The 24,565-nt window shown below is 47.2% G+C and overlaps 1 protein-coding gene across 1 annotated transcript in view; it reads left to right on the top strand.

Annotated features, from left to right (window-relative positions):
• Positions 1-590: 590 nt before the first annotated feature.
• The window catches only part of CNNM2 (cyclin and CBS domain divalent metal cation transport mediator 2), a 120,348-nt gene continuing 96,373 nt past the window's right edge, over positions 591-24,565 (top strand). Inside the window, 3 exon segments of the mRNA XM_038758623.1 lie at positions 591-602; positions 644-1,257; positions 1,259-2,268. Coding sequence (XP_038614551.1) covers positions 591-602; positions 644-1,257; positions 1,259-2,268 — 1,636 coding nt within the window.

Below are 24,565 nucleotides of genomic sequence, written 5' to 3'. Positions count from 1 at the left end.
TCCGGCCTCCGATTGGCTGCAGGGGCTCTGCCCGCCCCCTCGGGGGGCGTAGCGGTTCTTCGATTGGCTGTCGGGGATAGGCCCGCCCCCTCTGGGGGCGTGGCGGGCCTCCGATTGGCTGCCGGGGCCCGGCCCCCTCTCGGGGTGCGTATCCGGCCTCCGATTGGCTGCAGGGGCTCTGCCCGCCCCCTCGGGGGGCATAGCGGTCCTCCGATTGGCCGTCGGGGATCGGCCCGCTCCGTCGGGGGCCGTAGCGGGCCTCCGATTGGCCGCCGGGGCTCGGCCCCCCCTCGGGGGGCGTATCCGGCCTCCGATTGGCCGTCGGGGATGGGCCCGCCCCCTCGGGGGGGGCGTAGCGGGCCTCCGATTGGCCGGCGGGGCTCGGCCCGCCCCCTCGGCGGCGGCCGTACACAAGAGTCACGCGCTTTCCCGTGGGCAGAGCCGGCGAGGCTCGCCATTGGCCGCCGGAGGCCCCGCCCCCGGGGCGCGCGGGCACGCGGGCGGGCGCGCGCCTGGCCCTCCCTCCCTCCCTGCAGGCTTAGGGGCTGGGGCGGCGGGGTCCGGCCGGTCCAGTGGCGGTCCGGGCGAGGATGGGGCCGCCGGCTCCTGATTGGCTGAGGCGGGCGGCGCGCCCGGAGTAAAGATGGCGGGCGGCCCGGCCGGCGCCGCTCTGCCCGCTTGGAAGATGGCGGCGCGCGGCGGCCGCCGCCGCCGCCGCCGCGGGGCTGGCGTGGTCCCTCCGCGGCCGCCGCGGCCGCCGCCGCCGTTGCCGGGGCTACCGTTGCTGGGGCTGCTGTTGCTGGGGGCGGCGGCGGCGGCGGCGGCGGCGGCGGCGGGCGAGGCGGAGGAGACGGTGATCATCGGGCTGCGGCTGGAGGACACCGACGACGTGTCGTTCATGGAGGGGGGCGCGCTGCGGGTGAGCGAGCGGACCCGGGTCAAGCTGCGGGTCTACGGGCAGAACATCAACAACGAGACCTGGTCGCGCATCGCCTTCACGGAGCACGGCCGGCAGCAGCGGCAGCAGCAGCAGCAGCAGCAGCAAGCCGGGGAGCCGCCGCCCACGCCGGCGCCGCCCCCGCCGTCCCCGCGGCGGGGCGAGCCCCAGCGCTGCGGCATCCGCACGTCGGACATCATCATCCGGCCCCACATCGTGCTCAACCGGCGCACGTCGGGCATCATCGAGATCGAGATCAAGCCCCTGAGGAAGACGGAGAAGAGCAAGTCCTACTACCTGTGCACGTCCCTGTCCACCCCCGGGGGCGTCGGGGGCGGTGGGGGTGGTGGTGGGGGGGGGGGGTCCCCCCGGAGCCCCCCCGCCGCCCCCCTGGGCCGAGACCACCTGGATCTACCACGACGGCGAGGACACCAGGATGATCGTGGGCGAGGAGAAGAAGTTCCTGCTGCCCTTCTGGCTGCAGGTCATCTTCATCTCGCTGCTGCTCTGCCTGTCCGGCATGTTCAGCGGGCTCAACCTGGGCCTCATGGCCCTGGACCCCATGGAGCTGCGCATCGTGCAGAACTGCGGCACGGAGAAGGAGAGGAACTACGCCAAGCGCATCGAGCCCGTCCGGCGCCAGGGCAACTACCTGCTCTGCTCCCTGCTGCTGGGCAACGTGCTGGTCAACACCACCCTCACCATCCTGCTGGACGACATCGCCGGCTCCGGCCTGGTGGCCGTGGTGGCCTCCACCATCGGCATCGTCATCTTCGGCGAGATCGTGCCCCAGGCCATCTGCTCCCGCCACGGCCTGGCCGTCGGGGCCAACACCATCTTCCTCACCAAGTTCTTCATGATGATGACCTTCCCCGCCTCCTACCCGGTCAGCAAGCTGCTGGACTGCGTCCTGGGCCAGGAGATCGGCACCGTGTACAACCGCGAGAAGCTGCTGGAGATGCTGCGCGTCACCGACCCCTACAACGACCTGGTCAAGGAGGAGCTCAACATCATCCAGGGGGCCCTGGAGCTGCGCACCAAGACCGTGGAGGACGTCATGACCCCGCTGCGGGACTGCTTCATGATCACGGGCGAGGCCATCCTGGACTTCAACACCATGTCCGAGATCATGGAGAGCGGCTACACGCGCATCCCCGTCTTCGAAGGGGAGCGCTCCAACATCGTCGACCTCCTCTTCGTCAAGGACCTGGCCTTCGTCGACCCCGACGACTCCACCCCGCTCAAGACCATCACCAAGTTCTACAACCACCCCCTCCACTTCGTCTTCAACGACACCAAGCTGGACGCCATGCTGGAGGAGTTCAAGAAAGGTGGGGGCGGCCGGACCCCCCCTCTGCCTCTTTCTCTCTCCCCTCTCCCCCCTTCCCCTCCCCTCTCTCCCCTCCTCCTCGCCTCCTGCCCGGTGGCAGAAGGAGGGAGGGGGTCGGAAAACGGGAAGCGCCGAGGCGGGCATCGGTGCCCCTCTCCCGCGCCCCTTCTTTGGTAAGGGGTGGGTTGCCTCTGTGTGTGTGTGTGTGTGTGTGTGTGTGTGTGTGTGTGTGTGTGGCCTCCGGCTTTGAAAAAGAAGAAAAATCTTTTCTGGACTGGAGGCCCATTCCGAAAGGGGCCTCCCTTGGGGGGGACTCGGTCTCCCGGGAAATCGTCCCCCTTCTCCTCCTCCGACCACCCCACACCTTGGGACCGGGCTTCGGTCCCCCTCTCCCCGGCTCAGAAAACGTCCGTGGTGTCGGAAGGCCTTTGGAAGGTGGAGCTGTAGTACAGGGCCCGACACGCTTAACAGATGCCATTAAAAAAAGGAAAAAAAAAAAGCCCCTTGCACAGGGCTTTTTGCATTTTCCTAGCTCCCGTCCCCACCGTTCCCCGGGAGGGATGCGATCAAAGTTCGACAGAGAAGGTCAGTCACCTAGACTGGACGTGCCTTAGCTAAAGGGGGACCCCCCCCCCCCCCCCCAGCTTTTTTAAACCAAAGTCAGACATTAGCGGTAATCTGGGAAGACGGGTTAAGATTTTACCAGGATTATAGTTCTGCCGAATTGTCTTGTCAGTTGACTTAAATGGCTAGGAAGCAGCCAGTAGGATTTGCAAAGGAGACCCGCGAGTCGAGGCAAAACGTCGATCCCACAATGTCACCTTCTGTCGTCTCCCCCCCCCCCCCCCCCCCCCGCCCCCGGAAAAACCCTTTTATTAATATCTGTGTGGTAGAATGGGCATACCGAGCCGTCAGGCGCGGTTCCGTTACCGTTCACCGTATTTGACTCCTGGAAGGGGAAACGTTTCGGCATTTTTGGTGCAGAGGTCCCAAGTTATGTAATCGGGTTGATGCTGGCAAGATTCTCATTTACCCACCAATTATGCTTTTTTCTTTTCGTCCTCTTCTCTTAAAGACACCCTCCCCCCCCCCCCCCCCCCCCACACACACACATCGGAGTCATGCTGTCCTGCAGTGTTTAGCCCGATCTCTGGGATTTTATTTTATTTTTTAATATTACGGCACGTGGAACAGGGGATGATGCTTAGTTCTTGCCTATTTAAATCCAAGGATGACTACCCTATAGCGATAATGTAGTAGGTATTGGTGATGGTGGCCTGGATCCCACGAACCCAAATGACCAGTTCTCTCCTAGTGGGTGGTTCACTGCTTATCAATCAATCAGTCGTATTTATTGAGCGCTTACTGTGTGCAGAGCACTGTACTAAGCGCTTATGACCATCAAGCCTATTGATAGGCCATCCGATACCCTAAATTCCTGGTTGAACTGGGCTCTCTTTAGAGTAGCAGGCTTAGAGGGCTCTGCAGTAGACCCCCCTCTGAGTTCTCCCTTCCTGGTGTAGCCTGCGATGATAGAACAGACCTTGCTTCGCTGTTGATAGTGACCTTTTTATTGTCTGGATGGAAGAGGAGAGCGACGTTGGCCGTTAAAGGCTTACTTGGACGCGGTCCGTATTCCGTAGTTGAAGCCCTTTGGAGGGTTTTACCGGTGTCCTCTTCTGGACTTATTTCAGAGCACAAGAACCTCCTTCATTCAGCTGAGCCAGTGAGACTTTTTATTTTGCAAAGGTTCCTCTCGATACTTGGAGACGCTGCTTATATTTGGGGATTATATAGTCTTCCTGGGGCTCCCTTGTTTTTACCTTTCTGGAGCGTTCTTTTTCTTAAGTTGTTGATCTCCATCGGTTCCTCATAACCCTCACTCCCCCCCGGCATAAAATGTTGGCCTAACTACTCAACTCTCTTATCTAATAAGATGACCTCTGCTAAAGCTTTCCTCCAACTGTAATTTCACTTCCTTCATGGGAGGAACTCCTTCCAAATATCCCACTGTAGCCCCAGGCGGTATTTGGAAGCTTCGGCCGCTGACCATCTTGAGCTGTTTGTCTAAAACCGGTGGAAAATATTTTGTTCCTTTTCACTGATCCTTTATAGGCTCTGGCTTGGAGCCTGACTTTAGTACCCTACCAAGAAGTCGGGTCAGTTATTCAGCGTAATAAAACAGAGCTTACCCCCACGAGAGAGAGAGGCGGTCCGGCCGATGTAAATCTTCCCGGAGGAGACCAAACACTTGACGTGAAACGATGTGCAGAAATCGAAACGGGCGAGTCTAATGTAGCACATTCAGGGGCAGGCGAGAAGCTGAGGCAAACTGACGGAAGGACTTTTAAATGGAAGCGTTTAAGCACCTTCTGGGTTGAAAGTCTGCATCTCAACCCGATGTTTTTGTGTGACCTTGTTTAATTTTCAGGGTCTTTTTTTGTTTGTTTTACACCAAGCCGTTCAAGGTGAAATGAGAAACGAGTCCTCCCTCGCGTAGGGGAGGAGATTTAGGGGCAAATGGGGACTCTCAAGTCTTAGAAGTTTTAGGACCAAGGCTTAAAACGTGGTCCTAAATCATCACATTTACCATTTTGAGAGTGAATTAGGCATCTCGGGCAATAGGAGACGTATCGAGGAAAGAGGTTAGGTGTCTCAGCGGTTTCTTAATACGTTGCGTCAGTCAGAGGACCCGAGTTCTTGGCTATCTTCGGGCCGAGGCTTCCTTTTCTCATCAGCTTCTTCACCCATTTGTTCGTTTGCACAATTTAGGATTCGGTTTTCTTCACCTGGGTAGATGGGACAGTAGGGAGCAGTGATGGACGACAGAAAAAAAAAAGATGGTGAAATGTAAAATGAGTCTCTTTAATCTGCCCCCTGTAAAAACAAAACAAAACAAAAACAAATCTTAAGCCAGTGTAAGACCGAGATTCAGAATCGACCCAGTTGAGGAATTTTATAGGGGAAAAATCTGAATAGCTGTAAGGACAGAGCCTTGTTACTTAACAAAATTCAAGTGATTAGCTTTGCGATGCTGCAGGAATGCCTGAACTGTCGTGTGGAAAGAAAGTCTTTACCAAAGTATAACTTTACACGTGTCTCTTTTTTTTTTTTATGTTGACAAATAGGGTTTTAAAAGAACTGTGTCTCTCTGATACTGAGCAAAACAGTTGGTGTCCTGTCTTGCTGTTTTTTTTCCCCCCGTCTTATCTCAGCATGTGTGACTCTAAATCCAAAGCGTTCTATTTCTAGTTCTCGCCTGCCAAAGCAGCAAGAATTTGTCTTGAAAATGTGCTGTAGGACCGGTACACTAAGTATGAGCAGCTTTTCCAACTTGTGCTGGTTTCTCAATCTTGGTTTCGTATCCATCGCGGTTGTAGATTTAAGGGACCTGAGTTTAAGTTCTGGTCTTGGTCGGTCTGTTTTTGCAACCGTTCTTTACAATCCCTGGCCCCTATAGGTACGCTCTAGGCAGTTGTCTTTGTTTTGTGATTCAGAGAATAACATGTGAAAATGCCACGGACGCTTTCCGCCCCCCAGCCCCCGTTTGCTGTCCTTGATCGTGTATTTATCTTCTTTTGCACCGTTTAAAAACTTTAAACACTTGAACCTTTTGGATGGTTTCCTTCAGATTAATGGCAAACCTAAAGAATTAGTAACCTATCGTTGTTCGTCTCCGAAACCTGCAACTGTTACATTCTCCTATCTCTTACATCTGCTGTGGACCTGTTGGGGAATGGCTCGTTTGAAGCTCTGCCTCTTTTTCAGGTGCTGAGTGCAGGTGTAAAGAGTAACCTGGTCCTGATTGAAGAGATACTGTTCTCCTATAAAAATGGAGGCAAACGTGCAGTGTGTTTATTTTTACCCCAGGTCCTTGATATGTGCCACGTGTATAATCTGCCTGGATTTGACAGTTTGGCTCTGTTTTTTCCAGGTTTGCATGTTTGAGAATTTGGTGTTTAAATGACGGTTGATCTCCAGAGAGCAAATTTAGCCTCAATACAGGAGGCTTTTGTGGCACTTTTTCTGTGTGCGTGGTTGGTAATTCGATACAAGTCCATGTTTCTGTGGGAGTGGAAGTACATCTAGTAACGTAAGGGTTAAGGATCTCAGCAGGGTAAATCGCTGGAAAGGTAAATATTTTCTTTAAGTCTGAGATTGCTTTGGATTTTCCCTGTGACCTTGACGTCAGGACAATTTAGACACGCTTCGTAAAGATAGTCTTTGGTCAGGTAAACCTATCCAAGCTGATACAGAACCTCTGGATCTGTTGAAAACCCATTCGGCTACTAGACTCAGATGTAGATTGGAAGGAGAGGTGGGTGCCGGATAGAGAACACTTTGGTAACACCGGATGAAAAGTACCAGGCCTGGTTTCCACCGAAACTCCCGTGCTTCCAAATAATATTTGCTTTTCTGATCTTATGCAGTTTATTTACTTTCCTGCAATTTCCTGTGTGGGGGATTAGGAAGGCTGAATTGGGGATGTGGGAGTATAAGTCGGCGTTCCTTTTGCTCTGGGCAGTTGTATTCGTAGCTCAGGCCCAGGAGATTCCCACTGGGTTTTCTGCCAAAGCGATTGAAGGCTTCCCCACCTCTGCGGCATCTCACCTTGGTCCTCCGTCTCGCCTATTCCAATTTGCGTAGCTTTTAATAATAGTAATAATAAGGATCATATTAAGGGCTCACTGGGTGCTGGGCCCTGGGGTGATGGTAAGCAAATGGGGTTGGACCTGGTCCCTGATCCACGTGGGGCTCACCGTCTTAATCCCCGGTCGGCAGATGAGGCCCAGAGAAATGAATTGACTTGCCCAAGGTCACACAGCAGAACAAAAGGCAGAGCTGGGATTAGAAGGCAGGTCCTCCAGGATCGTGCTCTATCCAATAGGAGACACAGCTCCTCTAGATAACAGACTCTTGTGTTTCAGAAGCATTCAGTTCCCTCATCTGGAAAATGGAGATTAAGACTGTGAGCCCCCCATGGGACAACCTGATCACCTTGTAACCTCCACAGCGCTTAGAACAGTGCCTTGCACATAGTAAGCGCTTAATAAATGCCATCATCATTATTATTATTATTATTCCTCTCCGGAGACGGCCAGAGGGGTCCTATCGTCAGAAGACTGCAGCCTAAGACTGGAGATGGGAAGGCCTGAGTTCTTGGCAGGCTCTGCTACTGATTCAGGATAATGCTACATGACTAAAGTTTAGGTGACGGTGTAACCTCGCCATACCTCTTTCCGTATCAGGCCTCTGAACCTGTCACTCCAAAGATGTTTTGAATACTAATCTGAAAGGGCATTGAGCCTTTCAGAAAATAAATAGCGATGTGGTTGTTGGGTTTTTTTTTTTTAATTTTTTTTCCCCCCCAAATTAAACTTGAATTTCTTGACCGGAAAGACCGCAATACCAGTTAATATTATCTGCAAAGGCGTGTCGCTCTTTCTGGACGGAATAAATATTAAAAGCAAATCAGTGTTAAATGCCTTAGGTATTTATTGTAGTTCCGTATTATTGAAATTACGTAGACCTCACCTCACTTCCCCTAAATCAGAAATGTAGGTTTCATAGGAATTTTCAGTAAGGCTTACTTATTTTGGGGTGTAAAGAACATTAATTAGCCCCCGTCTCTTGCAATCCTGATAACTAATCCTTAATATCAAGAGATAATTCAATTGTTTCCCTTGGGAGTGTATTCTCCCAAGTGCTCAGTACAGTTCTCTGTACACAGTAAGCACCCAATTACCATTGATTTGGAGGTTTTTTGTTTTTTTTTTTATTTTAGCTCTCCAAAGCCGCAAGTATTGGAGGTAATGAGTTCACAATCTACCTTTATCAGTAGATGAAATTTAGCCCCAAAGTTGACCATTTTTAATTCTGCCTTTCAAAATCAACGTCGAACTGATGAACTTCGTGATAACCTTCACCCCTGCCTGTCTAGTCACTCACTACCCTTTGTGCCCCCAGCCAAGAGGATGGCTGACCGGGATGAGGAAGTATGAGGGTGCCGAGCAAACCACGCAGCCTCCGGTCCTGAAAACTGGAACGGAGCCGTCGGTGAACATCCTAGAATGAGTTGATTTGTTTCTTGGAGGAATAGTTGTGTTCTCCCAAGAGCTCGGTACAGCGCTCTGCACACCGTAAGCGCTCACTAAATTCGATTGGTAGCTGGAATGGTACCTTTCAATTTACTACCGATGCAAAGATGAAACGCTGCCTGTCATTCCTTGAGTTTCCCGAATCCAAACCTTGTCACAAAGAATCTCAAATTCACCATAATTGGAGTAGTAACATTTCTCCATTACAGGTTTCCCCGTGTCAGACAGCTCTCCCCTGTCCCCATTCAAATCCCTCCTAAAAGTCTTACCTCTACTAGCAAGCTTTCCCCATTAATTTACCGGCACCCCGAGCAGTATCATTCCTTCTTCCAACTCTGGCCCTGAAGAACTTTCCACCCTATTAGAGAACTCTATGCAATCTGTTTTTTCCGATTGCTTTAGTTGTATGTATTTTTATGCTGGTCTCCCCCAATGGAGTATAACTTCTCTTTAGGCATGGAATGTTCTATTTCATCATTTTGTACTTTCCAAAGTATCTAGTACAGTATTCTGCAACAAGTGAATGCTCAGTAAATGCTGCTACATGGTAAAATGGAATGACTTTATAAAATGTGTTCCTTCTAAGAAAGCGTTTTTTTTTTTTTAAATTTTCTTTTCTCTCTTCCTTGGAGTAACAGCACAGTGTGTGTGTGTTTTATGAAGTGTACCGCCTACTATCCGTCTTGTGGATTTTCCTGGGTTTGTTTTGAAGGTGTTGCTCAGTGTGAATCTGCCTTCTTTCTGACCTTCAGTCATGTTGCAGGACCTCGAGTTTTTAGCGGTGACTGTCACCTCCGCTTATTGCCAAGGCCTGGTGTTTTGGATGCTAAATCCCGTGGTTCAGATAGGACCCAAATGACCTCCACACACCCTGAATCTCCATGAAGAATTAGCTGTCCTTTTGCCTCCCTTTCATGGATGCTGTAAAAAAAAAAATCAAGACTCGATGGTGGCATAATCTTATTGGTCACTTATAGATTAAAATCGAAAGGAGAAAGCATAGAATTAAAAATGGAGGCGTAGAATGACTCCCATGTATTTTAGGATGTAGGGAAAACTGTTATATAAATCACAAAAACCAGGAGAGTCGCCAGCGTTGTTTTTGAAAATATATAATCGGAAAGTTAGCTGGAGCCCTTGGGCGTCCAATATTAGGCATTAACCCGTGCCAGTTTCAGTGGCTGACTTTGACCCTACTTCAAGTAATTCTATGCATTTAAAAAACTGTTTAAGGAATTCGGAAGAGTGGAGTTGAAGGTTACCTTTAAAGTACATTTACATTTTCACCGGGCAGCTTCAAACTTCCTGCGTTTTGCCCTCTGTTTCTTTGAAGATGGAAGCATCCAGGACTTGCATCTGGCACCATGTAGAGGCATTCCTGAGACACTTTGAAATAAAGGCTTCAACTGCATTCACCCTGATTAGTTGGATCAAGGCGGTGCGGTCGGTATGGTGCCTGTCAATCTTGGAGCCAAGACTGATCTAGGGGAGCTCCAGTAGTTAGAGTTAACATGTCTCTTAGCTCTAGATATCAGTTGTATTTTTCATCAGTTCAGGGATGTGACGTAGGAGAGAAACCCGAAGATTTGTGGGTGTGTGTCTTCCACCTTTTTCCCTTGCAGTACCATTTATTCTCTTCGGTAGCTTTGTGTGGGGTCTCTTAGTGTCGGTCACCTAAACTATTCTTTTAAGAACTGTGGCCTTGAGTCGACAGTCTTGGATTGTCGTCCTCTTGTCATTTCTGAAAGTTCAACTGCTCTCCGGTTGAACCCCAGTCTCAGTCAACAGCAGGCTCCTTTTTTCTGGTAGTTTAGTGTTTTACGCTGCTGTGAAAGAGAGGTCGCAGGTGTCCTCTGACCTTTATGGTAGTGAACCCAGCCTCAGTTTATCCATTTGTCCCTCTGTGGTCATGGTAACAAGGGGCTGATTGAAGACTGTGTTCCCTGAGGTCATCTTGAGATACAAAGAAGGAAGGAAAGGCTCAGTGATTATTTATTTATTATTATTATTTATTATTATCAGTGATTATTTATATGTATATGTGTGTGTGTGTATGTGTGTGTATCTATACACACACATATATATATACACACATATATATGTATAATAATGATGGCATTTGTTAAGCACTTATATGCAAAGCACTGTTCTAAATGCTGGGGTAAATACATGGTAATCAGGTTGTCCCACGTGGGGCTCACAGTCTTAATCCCTAGATGAGGTAACTGAGGCACAGAGAAGCTAAGTGACTTGCCCAAAGTCACACAGCTGACGATTGGTGGAGCCAGCATTTGAACCCATGACCTCTGACTCCCAAGCCTGTGCTCTTTCCATTGAGCCACGCTGCATCTCTCTCTCTCTCTATTATATAATATATATACTTTAATTCCCAAACGTTAAAGAACCAGAAAGCAACAGTACATTTCTCCCACTGTAAAGGTCACTTGAATTCTGTGGTGAGAAGGAATGTTTCAGGCATGTCTCTGTAGAAATGATTAACATTAGATCATCTTCTTGCCTAAATTAATCTTCAGCAGGGTTGAGTCCATTATGTAAAACCCCAGTATCGTTACATTGGTCCACCCAGTTTAATTTGGATTTGTTAATCTTGTAATTTACCGGAAATCTCAGTTACAGCAGGGCCACTCTCTGTTCACGTTGACATGTAGTTTGTTATGCATTAGAATTTTTTTGGGGGGTGGCAGCTGATAATTGTGAAATTGCAGTAGGGGAGGGCAAACACCCAGGGATATTCAAAGGTCCTTTCATTTCTTAGCTGCTTAGATTGCCACTGGCCAAAGCCACCTGAAGCTTATGCGGTAGCCTTGGTTAAATTTTGTGGTGGTTTTGGTGTGGCCTAATAAAAATGACACAGGCCTGGGCGTCAGAGGACATGGGTTCTTATCTGGGCTGTGCCACTTCCCTGCTTTGTGACCATGGGCAAGTCACTCAACGTCTCTGTGCCTGAGTTTTTTTTGGGTTTTTTTTGGTATTAAATTCTTAAGCGCTTAGTACAGTGCTCTGCACACAGTAAGCGCTCAATAAATACGATTGATTACTATGTGCCAGATACTGGACTAAGTGCTGGGGTAGATACTGGCTAAACAGGTTGGACACAGTCCCTGTCCCATGTAGGGCTCCCAGTCTTAATCCCCATTTTACAGATGAGGTAACAGAGGCACAGACAAGTTAAATGCCTTACCCAAGCATTTAGCAGACAAGTGGCGCAGCTGGGATTAGAAAAAATTGTGGTATTTGTTAAGCGTTTACTATGTGCCAGGCACTGTACTAAGGGCTGAGGGGGAACACAAGCAAATTGGTTGGACACAGTCCCTGTCCCACTTGGGGCTCACACTCTTAATCCCCATTTTACAGATGAGGTAACTGAGGCACAGAGAAGTGAAGTAACATGCCCAAAGTAAAGCAGCAGACAAATGGCAGAGCCAGAATTAGAACCCAGGTCCTTTTGACTTCCGGGCCTATGCTGTATCCATTAGGCTAGGCTGCACAGTGAAGATGTATAGTACCTGTTCTCCCTTCTATTTAGACTCTGAGCCCAAGGGGACAGGGACCATGTCCAAACTAATCAATCAATCATATTTATTGAGCGCTTACTGTGTGCAGAGCACTGTTCTAAGCGCTTGGGAAGTACAAGTTGGCAACATATAGAGACAGTCCCTACCCAACAGTGGGCTCACAGTCTAAAAGGGGGAGACAGAGAACAAAACCAAACATACTAACAAAATAAAATAAATAGAACAGATATGTACAAGTAAAATAAATAAATAAATAGAGTAATATGTACAAACATATATACAGGTTGGACACAGTCCAATTAAGGTTGGACACAGTCCCGGTTCCACATGGGGCTCGCAGTCTTAACCCCCATTTTACAGATGAGGTAACTGTGGCCCGAAGAAGTTAAGTGACTTGCCCAGAGTCACACAGGAGACAAATCATATCTCCTCTGAGAGGCCTTCCTCAAGTTCACCAATGGCATTTATTAAGTGGTTCTCATTTCCCACCCGACTCTTCCTTCTGCATCACCTCTGTGCTTGCCTGTGTACCTCTTAAGCACTTTGATGCTCATTTCAGCCCCTTGGCACTTATGTGTTTTAATGTATTATTTTCACTCTCTGTAATTTGTCTGTCTCCCCCGGCCATAGGCTATAAGCACCTTATGGACAGCAATTGTGCCTCTCAACCCTGTTCTATTGAGGCAGTTGGCAGTTTCCTCCCCCAAAAGCTTAGTACAGTGTCCTGCACACAGTAAGTGCTTATTAAATACCATTCACTGATTTTATGTTCCAGGATTGCCCTTTTCTCTCAACTAAATCCCGGGCTTACTGGGAAATGGGGTTTGTTGCATTACCCGACTAGGCGGGGTTGCACGGGACAGGCTGTTCGCTCAGATCTCCCCCTCCCCGACTCCCTACATGCTTCCAGAAACTTGAGACCTCGGGATCGTGCCAGCTCTGCTCCGGAGCGGAGCAGAGAATGGGTTTGTGATGGGTGGGGTGTGTGTGTATGTGTAACACTCCCAGGCCCTCAAAGGAAGAAAGGGATGGATTAACACCACTGGGACAGGAAAGAGGCTGCAGAAAACGCAACAGAGATAAATTGAGGAGAGAGGAAAGAGAAGACAGTAAAAGGAGAGAAAGCTTTCCCATCAGGAAGGTAGAATAAGAAAACCGCCAAACCCAAGTCGTCATGGGAAGAAAACAAGTGAAAGAGAAGATGAGGAGACAAAAGGGGAAGAAAGGGGGACCAGAGAGAACATTTCGGACCACCCTGGTGGTGGACCACCCTGGGCTTCAAGGCTGTCCATCACCTCGCCCCCTCCTACCTCACCTCCCTTCTCTCCTTCTACAGCCCAGCCCGCACCCTCCGCTCCTCCACCGCTAATCTCCTCACCGTACCTCGTTCTCACCTGTCCCGCCATCGACCCCCGGCCCACGTCATCCCCCGGGCCTGGAATGCCCTCCCTCTGCCCATCCGCCAAGCTAGCTCTCTTCCTCCCTTCAAGGCCCTGCTGAGAGCTCACCTCCTCCAGGAGGCCTTCCCAGACTGAGCCCCTTCCTTCCTCTCCCCTTCGTCCCCCTCTCCACCCCCCCATCTTACCTCCTTCCCTTCCCCACAGCACCTGTATATATGTATATATGTTTGTACATATTTATTACTCATTTATTTATTTATTTTACTTGTACATATCTATCCTATTTATTTTATTTTGTTAGTATGTTTGGTTTTGTTCTCTGTCTCCCCCTTTTAGACTGCGAGCCCACTGTTGGGTAGGGACTGTCTCTATATGTTGCCAATTTGTACTTCCCAAGCGCTTAGTACAGTGCTCTGCACATAGTAAGCGCTCAATAAATACGATTGATGATGATGATGATTTTGGAGAGTGGAGGACGGTGGAAGTGGACGGTAGAGTCTTACAGAGCCTCATTTGGTCCAGAAATGTGGACCTGGACTGAGCAGGACCTAACCAAGACCCAGGGTCACTTTGGGGGGAGGGCGGGGGGAGGACAGTGCCCACTTTGTAATGTATTGCAATCCATCCTCAAGAGGCCAGACATGAAGCATATGCAGAGGGCTTGCGGAAACTGCTGTTAAGGGGTGGGGTAGAGTTGGGCAAAGATGCCCCCGCACCCTGCTCCACTTGGGGCTGACTGAGGTACAGCTCAAGGGATTTTCAGCCCCAAACCTCTCCAGCTCCCCGGTACCGAACGCCACATGCCCTGTGGCGATCACCTCTATTCCAGGATAAAGGAGGATGGCTTCACCTTCGCCACCCTGTCGGGAAATAACTCCTGAGTGGTGGTACCGACAGTCTTCAGGTTATTTGCTGCCACCCACCCGGGACTTCCTAGGTTTGGAATTCCAAGAATTGCAGGAACCTTTAGGTTCAGCAGCTGGTTGGGCGAGGAAGTTGCCAATTGCCTCAAATTGCTGTCCCAAGCAGTAGCGTGGTCTCCCTGAGGTAATGGGTTTACACAAAGACAGATTTCATAGGCCTCCGTCTTCATGTAAAGTGTGTGGATGTACATGAAAGTAAAATGTTTAGCGTCCCATAGTTTGGAAGAATGGTCATTAGGCAGAAGAGACTTTAAAATCCTGGCCTTAGGCCTCTGTTGGTTTTTAAGTTAAGCTGGGTTATCTCCCTAAACTAGCAGCATCCACTGTTTTGTTTTGTTTTCTCCTCGTGGAAGGCTTTTCATAAGACTCCTGACCTGCAAAAGCCACAGCCCAGAACTCTTCCATCTGGAGCAGGGAGGCAAAAGACCAGCTGCTTTCTGGGGGGCCTCTTTCATTTTCTTTCTCACCTTCCCCTTGTCTGAACACTCCACCAAATTGACTGGACTCCTTCAGATCAGTCAAGTGAGCGTTTACTGTGTGCGGAACCCGGTACTGAGCACTGAGGAGAGTACAATGCGGCAGGGTTGGTGGACGTGTGCCCTGCCCGTAACGAGCTTACAGTCTAGAGATGTCTTCAGGTGAACCAGCCACTCCAAGAGCGATTGGCATAGCATAGGGACCATCTCTATATGTTGCCAACTTGTACTTCCCAAGCGCTTAGTACAGTGCTCTGCACACAGTAAGCGCTCAATAAATATGATTGAATGAATGAATAAAGATGAATCTCTCCTCAAAAAGGAGAATTAGGAGATGGCGGAGAAACTGCAGTTTTCCTCATCTGCTGTATTGTATAGCCTTGGCAGATCATTTTCTCCACCGCCTTGGCACTTGTATTTGCACCCTTTAATCACCCCTCCTTCAGCCTCACAGCTCTTATTGTACATATCTGTAATTGATTTACTTATATTAATGTCTGTCTCCACCACTGCCTTGATAACTCTTCAAACCAATCTCAAGTTTTATTCATTTTTATGTCTAGCCTATCCCGGCCAATAGACTGGGTGGATCTCAGGGTCATGGACTGCTCTCAGCTCATTCCAACTTCTTTTGGCCACATCAGAGTGGCTTTGCCCTTGATGATGTAGAGCGGGGAGTGGGGCTTTTGTAGAATGTGTCATATGAATCAGTCAGTGGTATTTATTGAGCACCCACTATGCGCAGAGCACTGTACTAAGCATTTGGGAGAACACGCTTAGCTCTGTTTTGAAGCCCTGACCCTACTAAATCTCTTTGCCAGAAGTTGGATCTGGGGAGGGTTTTTGAACTCTTTTCCTCAGAGATAAGCATTAGGGTGTTTCTAGTGAGTTAGGCCTCATGCGTATCTGACTCCCCAGGGCCCAAATCTTGCCTGTTATTTGGTTAGAGATATGGATCATCTCTTCCAGAAAACGTAGAGCATCACCAAATGCGTGGCAGTCAAGGCCCTTTCTTTCTCTCATGGCTGTTAAGTGCGTTCTGTACCACACACTCCCTCCCCATCAGGACACTGTGGCTCCTAGGCCTAGTCAGTACTTGACTTTCAGCAGGTAAAGAGATCGACACACTCTCTCATGGGCATCTCTGTCCCCTCGAAGTAAAAATCAAATTGAGTTTTGAAATATGCTGGATAAAAAGGACAAGCCACTCTGATATACTACCTTGGCCTAGTGGAAAGTTTCCAGGCCAGGGAATCAGAGGACCTGGGTTCTAATCCCAGCTCTACTACTTGCCTGCTCTTTGACCTTGAGTAAGCCACTTCTCTGTGCCTCCATTTCCTCTCCTGTGAAATGGTGACTCAATACCTGTTCTCCATCCTCCTTAGACTGTGAACCCAATGTGGGACAGGGACTGTGGCCGATCTGATTACCCCAGTGCTTAGTACAATATTTGGCACAATGCTTAATACCATAATTACCATTACTGTGAAATGACAGAATGTCACTGTGCCTTCGGTTAGTTCTCCACTAAAATGGGGGGCATCTGCGTCCATGAATACTATGTCAGCTGTGAAGTAGGAGACACTGAAAGTGCTGACTTCCTTTTCCTACTTGGTGACTCATTGTAAGCACCTTTATAGTTACTTAAAGTGCTTCCATAAAGTCCCCAATCACGTGTTTTCTAATCCTCTGGCACATACATTTTAATCACTTTCCTTAGGTGCTATAATCCCTTTTATAGCTTCCCAAAGCTGTAAAGATTCAGTCTTCTGTAGAGTTTAATAGTCATTTTTTCACTTTCTGCTTGAAAGTCTTAAGTAGGTTGAAGTGGACAAGTGGAGCTGATTAGAAATCTATCTCTGTCTTTTGGGGAGAAATAGGGTTGGCTTAATAGTATCAGAAAAGCCATCCTACTCACTGTGCTTCTGTGTCATCTGCCTAGGCACCGGTCTCTTGCATAATCCATCAATGGTATTTATTGAGTGCTTACTGTCAGCAGAGCACTGTACTGCGCGGGTGGGAGAGTTCAGTATAAGAATTGTTACGTTTCCTGCCCGCGAGGAGGTTACAGTCTCAAGAGGGAGGCAGACAGTAAAATAAATGACGGATATGTACGTAATTGCCGAGGGTGGGGTGAGTACAGGGTACAAATCCGAGTACAAGCGTGATGCAGAAGGGAGTTGGGGACATGAGGGCTTAGGGAAGGCCACTTTGGAGATGTGCCCACATCTGGAATTCCTTCCACGTTCAGATCCGGCAAACCGTCACTCTCCCCTCCCTCAAAACCCTGCGAAAATCCCTCCTCCTCCAAAAGGCCTTCCAAGCCTTCATGTCCCCCAACCGCCTTCTCCTCTGTGTCACCTAAGTACCAGCTTGGCTTAGTGGAAAGAGCGTGGGCTTGGAAATCAGAGATCATGGGTCCTAATCCTGCTTATGCCACTTGTCGGCTCTGTGACTTTGGGCAAGTCACTTAACTTCTCTGTGACTCAGTTACCTCATCTGTAAAATGGGGATTAAGACTGGGAGCCCCATGTGGGACAACCTGATTACCTTGTATCGACCCCGGCGCTTAGAACAGTGCTTGGCACATAGCAAGCACTTAACAAATACCATCATTATTATTATTATTAAGCACTTAATATTCACCCCACAGCACTTATGTCAGTATCTTTCTTCTCTGCCATTTCCCCTATCGGTAATTTGTTTTAATGTCTTTCTCCCCTTCTTGAGGGCAGGGATCATGCCTACCAATTCTGTTGTATTGTCAGTGCTTGGCATATAATAAGTGCTTGACAAATACCATCATTATTATTATTATTATTATTATTATTATTATTATTCTCTAAAGCAAGTGCAGTGCTCTACAAATAATAATAGTAATTGTGGTATTAAACACATATTGTGTGCCAGACATTGTATTAAGCGCTGGGATAGATATAAGATAATGGGCTTGGAGACAGTCCCTGCCCCTTCACCATCGTTCCCAATTTGCTCCCCTAACCAGGATTTTGGTTTTTAAACCGCAGACCCAGTTTTGCTAAAACATGTGCCTCATTATATGATTTGGATATATCACAGTGAAAAGATTGAGGAATGTTCTTCCCACAACACCATTCTGTTTTGAGGAAAACAACATCCGCAACTTGACACTAGTAGAAGTAGTAATAGTAGTAATAGCATTTATTGCAAATCCACGGGTGTAATGTAATGTAATAAATGTTTGCAAGTGTACAAACTGTGAACTCACGGGCAGGGAATGAGTCTACCAACTTCTGTTGTCCTCTCCCAAGGGCCCACTGAATAGCTCTGAATGAAATAGCACTGATGATGACACAGCTAAACGAGACACGTTTCCTGAGCGCAAAGGTTTAATTAAAGGTTAAAGGCAACCCTTTAATGAGGGGAAACAATCATAGAAACATTGACCTATGGAAAAATCAGAGTAGCCAGACCTCACAAAGTAGGTTTATAATGATAATAATGGTATTTGTAAAGCGCTTACTATGTGCCAAGCACTGTTCTAAGCGCTGAACACTAAGCACTGTTCTAAGCTTAGATTTGTCCTAAGAAGAAATGGTCAGGCATCGGCATAGGGTGTTCTTTCTTCAAGAACACAGCCCTCGTTTTATTGGACTCCTGGACTTTGAGTCCGGGAAAGACTCCTGGGGCTTACAGGGAGGGAACTCTTCGTTAATTAAGACTTGTGGGTGGACGCTGAGCATGTCTGAAGTCTTGAGTCGGGCATATTTGTCTTCTTGCCACTCCCGCACTGTATTGGACGCAGGAAAGGGTTCACTTCACATCAGGAGGTTCTGCCCCATCCACTGCTCTCGTATGAATGCTAGCAGATTAAAGGGGATGCGGTGTGGCCTAGTGGAAGGAGAAAGGGCCTTGGAGACCTGGGTTCTCCTCTGCCACTTGCTTGTTGGGGGGCCTTGGCACTTCCCTGTGTCTCCTCATCTGTAAAATGGGGATAATCTACCCGTTTTCCCTCTTATACTGTTAGCCCCATGTGGGATAGGGACTGTGTCCGACTTGATTATCTTATATTCATTCATTCAATTGTATTGAGCGCTTACGGTGTGCGGAGCACTGTACTAAGTGCTTGGAAAGTACAATTTTATATCTGTCCCAGCTTTTAGTAGAGTCCTTGACACATAGTAAGCCCTCAAGGAGTACTATTATTAGTATTGTTACTACTACATGCTCAATAAATACGATTGAATGGATGAATGAAAAAAGTATTCTATGCACGTATATCTGTATGTATGTGTGCAGTAAGTTTTGGTGTCCGTGTTGTAGAACTCTTTCTCCTTTGAAATATCTGTATGTATGTGTGCAGTAAGTTTTGGTGTCCGGGTTGTAGAACTCTTTCTCCTTTGAAATATCTGTATGTATGTGTGCAGTAAGTTTTGGTGTCCGTGTTGTACAACTCTTTCTGCCTTGAAATAACCGTCGTAGATTATGAGCATTTTGAAAAAGTGTTTCCAAAAGTGAGTTTTACATGGTAACCAGCAAGGAAACATTCACCTGTCTACATGTTTTGTCACCTGTCTACATGTTTTGTTTTGTTGTCTGTCTCCCCCTTCTAGACTGTGAGCCCGTTGTTGGGTAGGGACCGTCTCTATGTGTTGCTGACTTGTACTTCCCAAGCGCTTAGTACAGTGCTCTGCACACAGTAAGCGCTCAATAAATACGATTGAATGAATGTGTGTGTGTTGGGGGGGCTGTCCTTGATCATTTCACTGTACTGACTCCTCCCTCTTTACCTTCCTCCCTTCCTTACTCCTCACTCTCTTTCCTCTCCTTCCTTCCTTTCTTCCCATGAGACATTAAATCTGTTTTAACACAACCAAGCCACCATTTGAACCTGTGCCCGGCTGTGGCTTAAAGCTTCTCACCTGGAAAACTGTTTCCGATATCTGATATTTGCCTGGCTGTCGCCTCTGCCCAAGTCAGCAAAATGCAAGCTTTGGTAACTGACCTCATCATACATTTCAAGGACAAAATATTTTGCATGCACCCATGGTTGTTACTCATGGTCGCTCTAATTTCCATCTAAATCAGAAAATTGTTCTCCACTTCTTTTGCTTCCCCCTGAAATCTTGAAAGAAATCAGGCCAGGCTTTGGAAGGGCTATTTTCTAAATGCACTTTAACCAAGTACGTTGTTGGGTAGGGACCATCACTATATGTTTCTGACTTGTACTTCCCAAGCGCTTAGTACAGTGCTGGGCACACAGTAAGCGCTCAATAAATATGACTGAATGAAGTAGAATGTGTACAGCTAGTGTATTCTGTTAGTAGGGATTAAGGATAAACTCATCAAGATCCCATTTCAGTCATGACAGTTTCCCTTATGAATGGCCTAATGAGAGCGATTTGCAGAGCAGCTGTGTGATTCTGTCGTTGTGGGCAGGGATTGTTTCCAGCAACTGCATGATAGTTTTCCCAAGTGTTTAGTACAGTGCTCTGCACACAGTAAGCACTCTATAATACCACTGATTGACTGATTATGTGACATTCAACCAATCAGTGGTATTTTTTGAGTGCTTATTCTGGGCAGAGAGCTCTATTAAGCAGTTGGGAGAGTACAGAACAGCAGAATCAGCAGACACATTCCCTGCCCAAAACGAGTTTTTAGTCTAGAGGAGAAGGGAGACCATTAATAAGAATAAATAATTTATCATTGAAAGATACGTGCATAAGTGCTGTGGGGTTGGAGCAGGTAGCCGAGGCATTCCTGAGGAATTACCTTTTAGTGGCAGTCTCTGGCCGAGGGACATTGTTAGTATCTGGTTTACAGAACCGGTAACCTCGTTCTCACCTGCATATTCCTCAGGTAACTGGGGAATTGACTTTGTTTTATATAACGTATTGCTGTCCCAATCTTTGGAGAAATTTAGGTCTTAGGATGTGGGTTCTGTGAGGGTGTGTGGACTTGACACCCTCAGTGCTTTGCACATAGTATGCGCTTAATAAATGCCATTATTATTATTGACACACGATCGCACCCACCTGCTGCCCCTTTGCTTGCGGTTAGTGTTTTCATAATTTTTTCTCTCTAATAAATATGTCGTCTTGGTTGGGATGTGTACCTCTGTAGGAACCTGGAAGAAAGGATATGGAGTGTCCATTCAGGTAACTGCTGGTAGGGCAGCCTTTTCTCTTTTTCTTTTTTATAAAGGAACCTTTTCTAATGGTATTTAAGTGTTTACTATGTGTCATGCACTGTCCTAAGCGCTGGAATAGGTAAAAGCTAAATAGGTTGGGCCCAGTCCATGTCCCACATGGGGCTCACAATCTAAATCCCATCATCATCATCATCATCATCAATCGTATTTATTGAGCGCTTACTGTGTGCAGAGCACTGTACTAAGCGCTTGGGAAGTACAAGTTGGCAACATGTAGAGACAGTCCTTACCCAGCAGTGGGCTCACAGTCTAAAATTTATAATTTGGGGCAGGGACAAGCAGCCCAGGACCATAGTACTTGCCACAGTGCCTATGTGAATCCCATTTTCCAGATGAGCTACCTGAGGCACGGAGGAGTATGTAGAGCACTGTACTAAGTGCTTGAGAGGTACAATGCAACAACCAGCAGACATAGTCCCTGCCCACGATGAAGATGTGACTTGGCCAAGGTCAGACAGCAGGCAAGTAGCGGAGCCGGGATTAGAACCCAGGACCTTCTGATTCCCAGGCCCGGACTCTGTCCACTAGGCCATGCTGCCTCACAACATGTCTGTGAGCAGATACCTAAGGTTCTCTGAAAGTTAATGTAAGTCGTTCAAGCTTATGGTGGGCTTAATAAATTTGGGTCTTGTTCTCATGCCAGTAAATAAACAGCGTTGATTGATTACCATTGTTGGTGATCTGTGCTTTGAACACAGATAAGATTTAGTAATGCTATTGTTAGACAATATTTACGCATGTGGGTATATCTTTAAAATTTGAGAAGCAGCCTGGCCTAGTGGCTTGGGAGTCTGAGGACCTAGGTTCTAATCCAGGCTCTGCCAATTATTTGCTGCATTACCTTGGACAAGTCACTTGACTTCTCCATGCCTCAGTTCTCTTGTCCTCCCAACTACTTAGGCTGTGAGCCTTAATGGAACAGGGACTGTGTCTAACCTAATTAACTTGTATTTACCCCAGTACTAGAATAGTGTTTGATACACAGTAAGTGTTTAACAAATACCAAACAAATATATGGGTATATCTTTAAAATTTGAGAATCATCCCGGCCTAGTGGTTAGAACACAGGCTTGGGAGTCAGAGGACCTAGGTTCTAATCCTGGCTCTGCCAATTATTTGCTGCATTACCTTGGACAAGTCACTTGACTTCTCCATGCCTCAGTTCTCTTGTCCTCCCAACTACTTAGGCTGTGAGCCTTAATAGAACAGGGATTGTGTCTAACCTAATTAACTTGTATTTACCCCAGCACTTAGAACAGTGTTTGACACACGGTAAGTGTTTAACAAATACCAAAGAAAAAAACAAATAAAAACCCTCCTCGCTTTCAACTGTCCCCTTTATTAGTGGGTGAAAGTGTCGCCTCAAAGCATAATTTGTTTTAGGCTGAGACCCTTGATGTTTAGGTTGAGACACTTTAGCTGTGAGGTCACTGAGGGCAGGGATTGTGTTTGCCAACTCTCTTGTCCCAAGCACTAGTACAGTGCTCTGCACCCAGTAAGCACTGAGTAAATAACACTGGTTAACTATACTAAGCGTTTGGGAGAGAGCACTGTAACAGACTCGGTAGAGCCAAGAACTTTCACCTCCCTGCCCTCCCTTCGTAGATCTGTTGTGCCAAGTGTATAATGTTGAGGTGAGGAAGGGTTCTTTTGGATCTACCCTAAAAAAACAAAACAAAACAAAAAACTCAACTTTCTTTGCTGAGACTGACTCTGTTTCCTATTGAAAACCACTGTTTGTGCTTTTCTTTCTCCCCGCCCCCATGATGAATTCTATCCTTGACCTAGCTGGAATGTACAGTGCTTTAAAGGCCTTTGACTTTGACTAAATCCCTCTGTTAAGGTTCAGATAGCCATCTAGTGGAAAGAAGCCTCTTTGTGAGAATGACTTTCCTTCAGACATCTAATATCGTGTTTGTTCAGTTGGCTTGTCTAAACAATTTTTCTGTTTGCACCAGAGTGGGATCAACTTAGCACGAACATTAAAGCAGTTCTCCATCTGCTCGGTCTGTTATTCTTAATTAGAACCTGATGATAGGAACTAATTTTGATACAAAGCTGATTGATTTGGGCTATTATTGTAGAAGTCTTTTTTTTTTAGCTGCGTTGATTCCTGAGGAGCATATGGCATAGATATAGATTAAGGGAAAGCAAAGTTGTAGCCAGATATTTTGAAAACATAATGAGTTTCAGCCTTTTTTCTACTTTTAACACCCCCCTTTTTTAGGCTTTTCTAAGTGATTTTTTTTTCTTTTTCCCCCTCTACCTTTAGGGATTACAATTATTATTTTTAAGACTAAAGCTTAATTCTTTCTGGTGGCAGCTCTTCACATTCCTCACATTATCATCTTAATTATCTGGGACATTCCTAGGGGGGAAAAAGTGTTGTCTTAAATTTATCTTTTCCCTCGTAATTGTTGCTCGGTCTTGATTTAGTCCCCGTGGTTCTCTAATTTTTGTTTGTCATTCAAAACTAAGTTGCCTTCGTGTTATTTTAGGTGTAAACTTCTAGGCCAAGGGTAAACTTTTTAAATTTTCCCATCAAGCCTAACATTGCTTTTGTGACGTTGTCGTTTCAGGGAGGAATTTAGCTTGGCTTTTTTCCTAAGTTTTTTGCGGTTCCCTCAGGAAGAAGCACAGTGTAGGGGGAAGAGCATGGGGCTGGGATCCCTGATCCCTCAGGTTCTGAATCCCGGTTCTGTTCTGCTGTGCGAAGGGAACGTTTCTGCTAATTCTTTTGTATTCTACTCTCCTGAGGCTCTAGCACAGCATTCTGCACTTAGAAAGCTTTCAATAAATACCTATGATTGAACTTGGGTACCTAACCTTTCTGGGCCTCAGTTTTCTCACGTGTAAAATGGGATAATAATGCCAGCCTCTCCCTACTTCACAAGGATGTTATGAGGCTAAACAGCGATAATTGGTGTGAAAGTGCCGTGGAGAAATAAAAGCCCAATACATTAATTTTATTCTTTCTAAGCCAGACTTTCCCTCTGCCTTCTACGTGTATCTGAACTTTAAATGTTTCAGTTTTTGATCCCACCAATGTCGACAGGCCACTCCAATTAATGGTCAGTAAAGACAATAATGGGCTACATTATTCTGCTGTCAACTTAAAAGAAAACAACCTTTTAAAAATGAGCAAGATCTTAAGATACCAATAACAGTCTCAACAAAAGCTGTTTATAAGCGGTGGCACACAATTGAACACGTGTGAAAAAGGCGGTAACACTTTTGGCAGGAAGGGCTGCATCTCCTGGTCTAAGGGTCTCGTCGAACACTTGTTTTAGTAAGACCACTTGGGGAGTAGCCCAGGTACTTTGGCAGCACCCTTCCAAGCACATCCATTATCTGGTCCTTGACCCCGTTCTCACATTTTTTCTCCTGTTTGGAACTCCCTCCTCCTTCAAATCTACCATATCACAGCTCGCATTCTCAAGCTCTTCTGAAAGCTTTTCCCAGTGAATTTTTTGTCTCCCCAAATCATATCCTTCCAACTACCTCTCCACAGTGTTGCACAACCACCACACTTAAGCTCCTAACAGCCCTTCATGTAACACTTTGGTACGTGTAGACTTACACTATTTAAGCCCTTATTCGCCCACATACCTATTTCTCCATTTGCTACTCCCTCCTAACTAATGATTTGTCTGCCCCCCCGCACTTCCTCAA

Source organism: Tachyglossus aculeatus, chromosome 16, assembly GCF_015852505.1.
Source record: "Tachyglossus aculeatus isolate mTacAcu1 chromosome 16, mTacAcu1.pri, whole genome shotgun sequence".
NCBI lineage: Eukaryota > Metazoa > Chordata > Mammalia > Monotremata > Tachyglossidae > Tachyglossus > Tachyglossus aculeatus.
Note: the sequence above shows the minus strand (reverse complement) of the source record. Positions and strands in the feature narration are given on the sequence as shown.